The 12,059-nt window shown below is 38.5% G+C and overlaps 1 protein-coding gene across 11 annotated transcripts in view; it reads right to left on the bottom strand.

Moving 5' to 3' along the window:
* Positions 1-12,059, bottom strand: part of RASAL2 (RAS protein activator like 2) — a 367,690-nt gene that overhangs the window by 1,480 nt on the left and 354,151 nt on the right. For 6 of the 11 annotated variants that reach the window (XM_015123044.3, XM_015123061.3, XM_002802040.4 and 3 more), the window contains 3 exons: positions 8,742-8,876; positions 6,720-6,922; positions 5,419-5,506 (listed from right to left, as the gene is read on the bottom strand). In XM_015123044.3, coding sequence (XP_014978530.3) covers positions 5,419-5,506; positions 6,720-6,922; positions 8,742-8,876 — 426 coding nt within the window. Of the gene's footprint in view, positions 1-2,111; positions 2,143-5,418; positions 5,507-6,719; positions 6,923-8,741; positions 8,877-12,059 lie in introns of all 11 variants that reach the window. The other 5 variants (XM_015123037.3, XM_015123051.3, XM_015123079.3 and 2 more) reach the window with 1 other exon arrangement.

Raw genomic sequence — 12,059 nt, 5'->3', positions numbered from 1 at the left:
CTCTTGGGACATTAGACTTTCATGTAAAAGTGATACCATGTGTTACTTGAGACTATGCAACAGAGGTATCAAGCTGCCTTACTTACTATACTAAGTGCTTTAGGTCAAAATTGAAACATGGAAATTAGGTGGCAAAGAAAGAAGCACCAGAGGTTTCATTTCGTAGAGGAGAAGAGCATGTGATCTATGGGTTCTTAGCCCCCAAACAGGGTATATCAGTCACATTTGGAAAGAATTCACATTGTGCTCAAAATTAAAACAATACATGGTGGCAGTGTAGAGTCACCAACAAGGTGAGGATGCAACAGCAAGAGGGGAAAAAAGCAGCCAAAAAGCTCAGACCAAGGAGTTACTTGAATATGGGGAGGGAGATGTGGCCGAAAAGGGAATGCCATCAACATAACACATGAGAACAAACAGAGAACACAGGCTCCTAGACCCATTCCAGCTCAGAGTTACTCCAGGAGGGCTGCCCAATACGGAGATTGCTTTCATTTTACTTTTGAGTCTCTGAAAAAAAATGCTTTAGAAACAGTATTTGGAAACCAAGCATTGGTGAATATACACACACAAAAACCAAGGGGGAAAAAAAGAGGGAAAAAAATAGGCAGTCTAACTAAAGGAAGTAGGACTACCTAAAATTTTTTTATAAAATCATTTAACCAAAACATTATCAGTCTGATAAAGATTAGGTTAGAAGAGATACCCTAATCTTAGCTTCAGCAGCTCAGTAAATCATTCCAGAACCTTTCTAACATGAAGTCTATAGTTTTCAGAAAACAACACAGGAAACAGTCTTTACCTATGCCTGTAAAATTAAAAAGAAAATAGCATATGGGGAATACCTCCAAAGCCAAAAGGAGCTTTACTACCTTAGGGGTCTTTTAAATTGACCCTGAGAAAAGCATGGTAAAGTTTAGTCATGGTAAAGTTCACAGAGGAGGTAGCAGGGCTGAGGGCTGGTGCTGCTCCTTGCTATTAAAACAGCAGCTACCCAGGGCTGTCACGTAGTGCTACACTTTGGGACACATGCTACTGGGAGCAAGAAGAGTGAAGACCATGGCCCTGGGGGAAAATCTAGGTAAAATCACATACCACCTGGCATCAAATAATACTTCCCTTTACTCTCCTGCTTTCTGGGGGCAGGAAAGCAGGATCTGTAAGGTAGCAGTGCTGGTGGTCACAGTTTCAAAGTATATTAAAAAAAAGAAACAACAACAAACTAGCTCTTGCTTGTCATTATCACTTAAAAAAAAAAATCTTTCTTTCCCTGATGGAGAACTCAAGTGGTAAGATATACAAAATCAGCATTATTAATGACCCCATGCATCTGGTATAAAATGCTTTTCATTTTGGGAAAGTAATTCATTTTAAGGATAGGCAAAACTAAAGGAAAGAGCTGCAAGGCTTCTAAAAAATAATAATTAAAAAAATTATAACCAAAGAAGTTTACTGGGATAACAAATACAGATCTTTGAAAAGCCAATAGGTAAGAACCGGCCAGTGAATACTAGAAAACAAGAGGTAAGAGCTAAATATGATATTCCCCCCTCCCTACCCGCATTATTAGGAATGATCTCTAAACTGAGTAACTGATAATTTCTTGAATGATTAAAGAAAAGATATTTCAGAATTGGGATAAATTATAAGGCCTCAATACTAAGGAAATTAGGATTCTCCAGGGTTCATCCAAAAATAAATCATTCATGAAAAACTTGATTTTTAAAGGGTCAAAAAGAAGGCTAAGAATGACTGTAATTACTTATTGCCTAAAAAGGTAACAACTGAAGACAAACAGCCCCACTACTAAACAGCAGAAGGTTTCCACATAAAGAAGCTCCCTTTGTATTTCCCCCTATTGCCAACCACTCAAAATAAAACAAAATAGTTAAAAAAAATCAAATAGAGACTTATGAAAGTCAAGTTCAGTTGGCAAAAGATGCTCGGATATTTCAATTCTGCCTGGATTGTAAGGGAAAGCAATCTAGTCCACACCTGACAGGAAGGATTTCCATGTGGGGAGTGGCAGGAGCTGGAATGTGTAGGAGGCCAGTGCACTGGACCAGGGCTGGGAACTGCTCAGCTAGAGAACGGACGCGGGGTTTACTTGCCTGTTTGAATAATCTCATCTCCATTTATGACCTGTAATTTAACACAGCGGAGATATCACTTGCAACAGTAACTAGGCAGCTGCTTTGCTTCTCATAGGAGGAAGCCCTTCTCTGTTCTCCACCTGAGTCACATAGAGAGATCCTGGGAGCCACAGTGTCTCCTCATGCTCAGGGGTGAAAGGTAGCACATTCTCTGGTCTGATATTTAAGAAATGGATCCTTATTATCACCACTAGGATCCCTATGGCCCCTAAGCTACAAGGTCCAGGATAGGTGCTTCTGCCACTCACCAAAAGGAGGGCTCATCCTTTTGCAGTTCCTGTTAGAAAGCGGCTGATGCAGGCCTGTGCCTTGTAGCATGAAATAAGAAGAGGCAGACCTTGAATTCAGGGACAAGATTTTCCTGGTGGGAGCACAGGGCTGCTGACAGAGATGAAAACCAGTTTACTGGGCACCTGTCTGGTAGTGTTTTGGGAAGTGTTGACCTAAGAGTTACTTCTCTGGGAAGCTTTCACACCAAACATGTCTTCATTCTATTAAATGATGCCAGAAGGGCTGCTCTGCTCCATCATTCACTTAAGAGAGAAGATTTATCCTTACAAAAGAAAGGATCTGATACAAAAGTCATTCATTACAAAGAATGCCAAAAGATGTTTAAAGTCATTTGCTATAATAAGATTTTAATGTATCAATAAGCCAACAGTTGGAGTTGAGAAACCTTCCTTTTAAGGACATTATAATTTTTAAAAATTTAACTATAGTATTTAGGATTTGTGCTATGCATGGTGCAGAGGTTTTCCAAATATAGTTTAGCGAATTCTCCCAACTATTCTCTAGGGATCCACAGTGGGTTTCTGGTAGAATAATTTATTATATAGTAATATCTGTGTTTGGGTAGGTAATTTATTATATTTAACCAATCATAGTATGATTTGATTCATTAGTTGAGAGTGGTCCTTGCTGTTGAGTGGTCAGTGGAAGCAGCTGGATATTCATCTATGAAAGGTGCCTTGATTCTACCAAAATAGTCCAGAGAACCAAACCATTTCAAAACCACTGCCTTGAAGTATGGACGCAAAATATTAACTAGCTTAGCCAGACGACCAGTCTGACAGTGACTGATGGTTTGAGGATAACATTTCTCCCATTCCTGCACATGACACCCTCCTGGTTAACTGAGAGACAGTCCTTACTTCCCAGAGCATTTGAGTCCTAATAAATCAGATTCCCTCCCTGGCTTTTACCTCCTATGCCTAGCAGGTGACTTCTGCTTTGTACCCAGTCGCCTAGCCCTAATATAAAATTAGGGGGTGGGATAGAAATCTTCAGGAGCTAATCATGAGGCTGTCCTGTCAGCCCGTGTACAGAACCACAGCTGTGGCACACCCAAGCTCCCTCTGCTTAAGACTATTTTTTTTTTTTTTTCCAAGACAGGGTCTCACTTTGTCGCTCAGGCTGGAGTGCACTGGTGCAAATACGGCTCACCACATTTTGACCTCCTGGGCTCAAGCTATCCTCCCACCTCAGCCCCCCAAGTAGCTGGGACTACAGGCATGAGCCACCATGACTGACTAATTTTTGCATTTTTTGTAGAGATGGGTCTCACCATGTTACCCAGGCTGGTCTCGAAATCCTGAGCTCAAGCAATCTGCCTGCCTCAGCCTCCCAAAGTGCTGGGATTACAGGCATCAACCACCTTGCCTGGCCAAGAATGATACTTTTAAACCAGCTGAAATTATTTAAAAAGTATTTTATTGCTTAGCACTAACATCTCTCCTTGTGTGGTTATTGATAGAACTTTTCTTGCTTTATATTGCTATACTGAAATTTCCAAAGTGAAAACCTACCAACATTAGTTTTCCTGACTCAATTGCCTTATTTATCCAGGCAGTTTTTCTTAAGTCTCTGGGATGAATTTTTATGGTGTGAATAGTGAGACGGCCTAGTCTCCACTACCCTTACCTCACCTACCCTGGGGGCATCTAGAAAGATTTCTTTCAAAGGACCAAGTAAGATAATTACTACAGACCTTTCTTCTGATTCTCAGCATGTCTAAGTATCCAGAAACAATAGAGTTCAAGAATCCAAAATATTTTAAGGAACTGTGCTGATTGAGACAGCATCCTCACAACTCTCACCTGACTTCCAAGTCTACTGTGTTTAAAGAAGTGTGAGGCCCATGAAGCATTCTTTCCATGACTGCGCTTTCAGCCTCACTCTCAATTTTGTTGAAAAATAAACCCCATTCCACATGGACTCTGTAAGGAATCTAGACTGTTAAGTACATGTTTAAGCATACGGGGGGCTCTAAAATATGTTGATTACTAGCTGATACCTAGAGAAGGGAGTAGGCTATCTATGCATCAAATCCTTGCTCTCATTTTTTATTTCACAGCTTAGGGTTATGATATGGCATTTAAGGTTGAAAAATGCAAACCTAGATTGGCTATCTTCAGGGAAGCAACACATTCAGTGGCTAGATCAGCCACTATCAAAACTATCAAAACTGTACCTGCTTTTTGTTATTTGCTTCACCATAAGAAATACAACCATATTTTGCAATGATAAAATAAAAAGGAGTTAGAAACATTTCTTGCCTCCTGGATTTTGTTCTAATCATTGACATGTCCCTATGAGGTGCTCTTGGCAGCCTTTATCTCATTGGTGTCACAGGTGTGAGCTACAGTGAGCAGAAGCCTAGGTTCTGATTTCAACAACCTTTTCTTTTTTTAAAGTTTTATCAAAAGATGCTCTCTAAGCACAGCACCAACAAAGAAGAGCGGCCAAGCACATTCCAAGCAGCAATGCCAAACCCTAAACCAAAACAACAACAAGGAAAGGTACCTTTTTACAACCTTGTCTTTCCCTGGCAATTCCATTACTGTCTGGGGCAAAAGGTTGATGGCAGTGGACGTGACTGACAAGACCATGAACAGCACAGCCAAGCAATGGTCAGTGGAGGTCACAAGCCAGACACATGCAGTGCACTTTTCACAACTACCCCCTTAGAAAATGCCCTCCTTTCCATAAGGAAAGAAGCAAACCACATCATGCACTAGGTTGAGATTTGTCAAGCAACTGCACTAAACACGCTAATACTTTGCTGAGTAAACAGACTTCTCACCAGTGAAAGAAAGGAAAAGTAATGGAGGTCACATAGACACTCATTTAATCTTCAAAACGTAATGTCCAGAACTTTTCAATGACCCATTTTCTGGTACCTGCCTTGGCATTTGCAAGGGTGTGAAGTCAGGAAATAATAGTTATTATAAACAAGTGCCTTCTATTAGATTCAAAGCCTGCTTACCTGTGCATCAATTATTTTCTGCTTTGCATCAATAACTGCTTGCATCTCAGCATGATCCTTCTTCAGTTCTTCTTCCACAGCCATTAGCCTAGAATGTGGCAGGGAGGAAATATCAACATCTTCAAAGAGAGGGCTAACTAGTGTAGAGAACAGGAAAACTCAATATCCTCTGCCCTTCTTAATAAGACACCTGCAACCATCTTTTCTTTCTTCTCTGCCACCTTGGAATAAGACATCTAAGGTCAATTTTTCTCCTTGTGCCTGGATCCCACACATTTTCATCTCCTTTGGAACAGTAATCCCATAATCATTTCCTCCCTCATCTCTCTCAGATTCCTTCCTGAGCACAACTTATTTCATCTTAAAATATCAAATCAACAAAAACCAAACAACCCTCTCTTAATCTCAAGTTACCCTATACCTGGCCCACTTTCTCTTCCCTTGCACAGCTAAGTTTCCTCAATGAGTACTCTATACGTAGTATGTCTAGCTTGTTTCCTGTCCACCATTCACATCTTAACTCATTGATGTTTAATTCTGCCAGTCTACCCAAACACCTCTCAGTAAGATGGTCAAATTACCTCCACACTATTTAAACAACAAACAGTTCTGTTTACTTGACTTGTCCATAGCATTTTACAAATATTGAGGCATAGTGGTTATGAGCATGGAATCTGGAGTCCAGGGTTCAAATCCTGGTGCATCACTAACTATGTGACCTTGGGCAAGTGACTTAATGAATTTGTTGCCTGTTTCTTTATTTGTAAAACGAGAATAATAATGCGTAGGTGGAGGCTGTGATAAAGATTAAACAAACTATTATGTGTAAAGTGCTTAGAAAGGTGTGTGTCCCATGGTGAGTGCTATACAAGTGTTTGGTAAACTTTACCCTCCCTTTTTCTCCCTTGGCATCTGCAGCACTCTCAAAAGAGGTCCTCTGGCCCCAAAGATATTCCATAAAATTCCTTTCCATATTTCTGGACTCATTTTGAAAGATTAATTTAGTCTTGGGCATTGGATATTTACATTTTTAAAACCCAGTTCTCTAAGATTTCTCAAGTAAATCACCAAGTTTTAGTTTTTTCTAATTGTTATGGTTAAAGAAAAACAGATTACCTTCATAGGAAGTGCCCAAGGTCTCATATTTAGGATATTTTAAGAGATACAGTCAATCATCACATTTGTACTCAGTACAACAAGGATAAAAATAGCTTTTGCTGCCATTCCTTCAAGGTTCTGTGGATCATCTCAATTCTTTGTCTCCCTAACTAGCCCACATCTGCTGCCAGGTGATGTCTAACCTGCTGATGATGCTTTTCATCTGGCTGTCCTTCTCTTCCTGCTGTCTTCGGAGCCGCTCCTCGCTGTCCTCCAGTCGGGCCTTGTATTCCAGCAGCAGCTTCTGCATCTGCTGCTCCTGCACCAGCAAGCGGCGTTCATATTCCTCCAGTCGCCGGCTGGACACTCTCAGGCGCTCCTTCAGTTTAGTAATTTCTTGTTCATACTAGGGCAGACGAGGCAAGGAGAGAAAAACTGGAGTTACACTGCTTTTAGAAATCAATGATTTTCTTTTCTTTCCTTTTTTTTTTTTCTTTTTTTAACAAAAGAAACCCTAAGCAGTGTAGCTAGATGCTGGCTGTGCTGTCATTCCCTATACTGTTCTTAATATTCTTTAAAATTATCAACTGGCATAAATGTTAATGGAGCATTGCCTTCCTTACTAAAATTACATTTTAAATCTTAACTTGGCATTCCAAATTCTACATATGTATGTATCTCCCTCTACACTAGGCTACCATTGGTATAAGCCACATCCAATCTGTGATGGTATCAAATGAGAGAGGAAAAAAAAATAGATGAAGTACTTAAAAGTCTGACAGATCACTTAAAATAAGCCAAAAGTCAGTTGTCCATAAGAGAAAAAGATTCTGTGTCATCATCTGCACTGTAGGATCTCTGACGTGTCGTAGCTCATCAGACTGCCATTCCTTTGTTCTACTAGAATCACCCCTTTAGAGAACAAGCAACATTTCTATAATGTTAACCCTCTAAATCAATAAATAGACTTTCATGGCAGAGGTTATTGCTGCTTTCTTCCCAACTATAAAAGTGTAAAATATTCCAGTCACAGCACTAAACAAAGGCCTACATGTTCTCTAGGGCCAATTAATATTGCTTCTTGGCCCATTTTCATAATATGACTCACCTGCCCAATTTTGTACTGCCTGCTGGAACATACATGTCTGTGTTCTAAGAAGCTTCACATAAATTCAGTGACTCCATTAGTTACATGGCCCTTTCCTGTACTGTAGTTGCTGTGGCTGGGGTTTGAGTACACTGGAATCATCATGCTGATAAAAAGAAGCTAATTGTCTGGTTGTCAATTAAATAATACAATTCTATATATGATGTCAAGGTTCTTGTTTGATAACCCCTTTTCTCCTTGTCAACTTTTCTTTAAAAAACAAAAACAGGCCGGGCGCGGTGGCTCAAGCCTGTAATCCCAGCACTTTGGGAGGCCGAGGCGGGTGGATCACGAGGTCAGGAGATCGAGACTATCCTGGCTAACATGGTGAAACCCCGTCTCTACTAAAAATACAAAAACTAGCCGGGCGTGGTGGCGGGCGCCTGTAGTCTCAGCTACTTGGGAGGCTGAGGCGGGAGAATGGCGTGAACCCGGGAGGCGGAGCTTGCAGTGAGCCGAGATCACGCCACTGCACTCCAGCCTGGGAGACACAGCGAGACTCCGTCTCAAAAACAACAACAACAACAACAACAACAACAACAACAACAACAACAAAATCTAAACAACAGATAATATCCTTTTAACAATCATCTATAGAGTTATACTTTCTTTATCCAGAAAAGGCAAAAACAAACAAACAAACAAAAAAACGAAAACAAAACAAACTAAACTAAAATCAAAACCAAAACCAAATTGTTACCAAGATTAAAAAAAAAGTCTTCCCCTAGGGTGATTTTGTCCTTGGGTGAAGACCAACAAGTTTATGGAAACATGAAATATTTACCTAAAATGACTAGAAATGAATAGCAGAGTGTTCTCTAGATTAAGGCATCTACATTAAAAATAAAAATAGTAGCTGCCACCCCCTACCCAGCAAGATGAACATTTTCCACGTATATTCACACACACACATCCACACACACCATGGACCTATTTTACATAGATATGTGTAGGATGATTAACATAAGGGGTAGAGGTGAAGATGGGGGTGGGAGGAGTTTATGTTCTTAGCTAGATAATCCTTTTAGAGGCCTGCCATTTTGGGATCAGTAAGTCAATGAAGCAGACTAGGTTCTACCTTCTCAGCATGCTTGGCTTCATCTTGATTTTGCTCAGTTTCTTCCACATCCTCTTCATACTGCCCATTGTTCAGAACCCAGGCTGCTGTCCTCTCTACTGGGGACATTGTGGCAGAGTCCACAGGTGACTGAACCTGCATCAGAAACAGTTATTAGCATTTCCCCTAACAGCTCACCCATGTGCTATGTTTCACAAACAGCTATTCTTGGAAGATGTTAACTGTGATCTCTCAGTTTTCTAATTAATGCTCTTAGCTTTAAGTATTATTTTACTAATGCCAAGGCTAGGGGTAGGGAAAGAGAATATACATTTATATAAGTGCAAACCATTCTGAATAGAAAGTTGTATATAACATATCCAAAAGGCATCCTTATTCTCCCTCTAAAGAAAGTCAAAGCCTTAAAATTGTTAATTTGCCCAGTGGTGCAAATACTGGTAGGTAACAAATTGCCTGCTGAAATTAATAAATGACCTCTACCATAAAAGTCTATTGATGATAAAATAACAGGAAGAAAGCATAACCTGATGGTCAAAACATCTGTTTAGCCTAGACACAATCAGAAACCAAAAAACTGATTAGTGCTAAACAAACTCACAAAGTGCCCATTTATAATCAGAATGGCAAATATTAGGTTGGTGCAAAAGTAATTATGGGTTAAATGGCAAAACCCACAATTACTTTTGCACCAATCTACTTAGTTTTCATATTAATGATTTAGAGAAAAAGAAGGACAAGTGATGCTGGTTATCTTTACAGAACACTGACTTCATGATGGATTAAGACCACTCAAAGGTCCTTATACTGGAAAATTTCTTGAATACAGGATCAAAACGATGGATACTGGGTAGTCTATTTTCCTAATCTACTGAATGGAGATACCAACACTGTCACTACCACCTATCTCGATCATCTCATAGGGAGCTGTGAGGATAAGACAATATATATGAAAACTCTTTGGAAACTTCAGAGTGCTACAGAGAGGTTAGATGTCAGTCATTACTATATTTATGTTTCAAAAACTGGCACTAGATATTACAATTTATATTAGGCTACTGAACATTAGTACTTTCCCCACAAACAATGATGGAAACACACAATTTTTTCCCCATCTGTCCTGCCTCAGAAAGAGAGAGTAAGCTACAGAGAGAGTGCAAAACTTGGCATGTGAGTTAGCCTTTTATAATTAAATAGAGGGATTTGCATTTTGAGGACCAGAATTCTATAATTTCATAATTGAAGGGCATTTTCTCTCCCATCACAGCTATTACATCTTAAGGATCTTTATATCATTCTGAAATAGAACTCAGTTAAACTCTAAATAAATATTTTAAAAGAAGGGGTATTTTGATAAACTGGAGAGTGAGGAAGACCAGATTAAAAAACTGACTGCAGAGACTAAAAGGTTATCAGAGATGGGTTGGGAGAGACTTTAAAACTTGCACATGCAAAAGTAACACAGGGACATTTCTTAAAGATGTGAAGAAGGATCTGGTTTAGCTGATTTACAGATTACTGATATATATCAATAAAAATAGCTTCATGTCTGAGGATGGATGTGCACAGTTTATATAAATAGACATGCACACACTAAGCAATTGTGAATGAACTTCTAGAAATTTCTACTATTTTATTGGTCAAATCTTATTTTCAGCCACTTCCTAATATATCCTAGCACTTTCCTTGGCATACAGTAGGTGGTCAAAATAATAAAAATAAAAGTGACAAAATAGATCAATCCTAACTATTCCTTCTATTAATGATAAAGTCTTCACAAAATTGTAAAAAGGCTAGAAATATTGAATAAATAAAAAATAGTTATTGTGCTGGATTGAAAGGAAACAGAGGTGATTTTTGTTTCATGATTTTTTTTTGTTGTAATATGTTCTTCAAATGAAAAAACTATATACTATCTTTTATATATTCTTGGTCTTATAAGTGTTGCTCTTATTTTCCAATTAGTCAATCTAATGGGCATCATATCATACAGTTCTTTTAAATGATACTGACTAGTTAAATGCACAACAGATACTCAATAAAATATTATTCATTTATTATTCTGGATTATCTTTAGAATTAATTACTAAAATATAATTTATTACTAAGAGAATATTCTCTGTTTTTCCCCTAATCCTTTGGAAGGGCACCAAAGGATTCTTTTCAATGATTGTTCCATCTCCTTATAAGCTGGATAAACAGCAAAAAATATCTCTAGTTTATAGTCCAAGAAATTGAGGGAGGAGGTAAGTGGTTCAGATCCCATCTTGCCTAGGAATAGCCTTAGAAAGAGAATTTATATCCACTTTCAACATGATCATCAAAGATAACGAAACAAAAACAACAAAATCTAAACAACAGATAATATCCTTTTAACAATCATCTATAGAGCTATACAGCAGGAATTCCCATTAGGAATATCTTCCCTTTGAGATAAAGCTGCATAGGGTCTCCCTGGAAAAACAGTAATGCTTTAGGGCAAAAGAGCCTGACGCAGCAGTTTCACTGAGACTATAATTAGTCACAGCCTGGCTATGCTGAGGCCAGTTCCTTGCTCCTTGCTAGTATTTACTAGATATAAACAAGACCAATTGGTTTCAGCTTCAGAGTGTGAAATAGTCGGATTCCTATAAACGAATTTCTGCTATCAATACCAAAGAAAGGGCTGATTAAATTAATTCATAAACTTTGGGAGTTCTTGAAGAGGTTGGTTAGGAGACAGCTCAACAAATCCAAATGTGAAAACTGCAGCATCATATTAATAGACTTGTCAATTATCTATTTTAAAAGGTCTCTTCAAATTCAAATTTCTAAGATTAGGGTACATGATAAATCTGAATGACTCATATATTATACAAAAAGTCTATTATTTGTACAAAGTACATGATACATAAAAAACAAAATAGAGAGGAAAATAAGAAAAAAGCAATCCAAACAGAGGCTGAAATGGGTTAAAAAATTAAGACAGTTTCTTGAAAAAAAATTTATCTGTAAATTTTTTCACCAGGATTTTATTTCCTTCCTACTCATTAGACGTAGAAGACCGAAGCCAGTTACTGTGCAGACAATGGCCACTACTTTGTGCTGAGATATAAATGGAATTTGCAGGCACAAAGCTACTGATAATTACAGCCACCTACAGAACAATCCCCACAAAGAAATCCTCTAGTTTCTGGGAGAGAATTCCCCAACACAATTTGCAATTAAAATATGTAAAGGAATTTGCCTTAAAAATGTGCTGATTATATAGAACTTCAGAGGCTTCATGGGAGTGAGATGAACAAAGCAAGTAAGAAACAGAAAGATAAGAAATAAAAAACT

This window comes from Macaca mulatta, chromosome 1 (genome assembly GCF_049350105.2).
Source record: "Macaca mulatta isolate MMU2019108-1 chromosome 1, T2T-MMU8v2.0, whole genome shotgun sequence".
Classification (NCBI taxonomy): Eukaryota; Metazoa; Chordata; class Mammalia; order Primates; family Cercopithecidae; genus Macaca; species Macaca mulatta.
The sequence above is the reverse complement of the archived record's forward strand: the minus strand, read 5'-3'. Positions and strand labels throughout refer to the sequence as shown.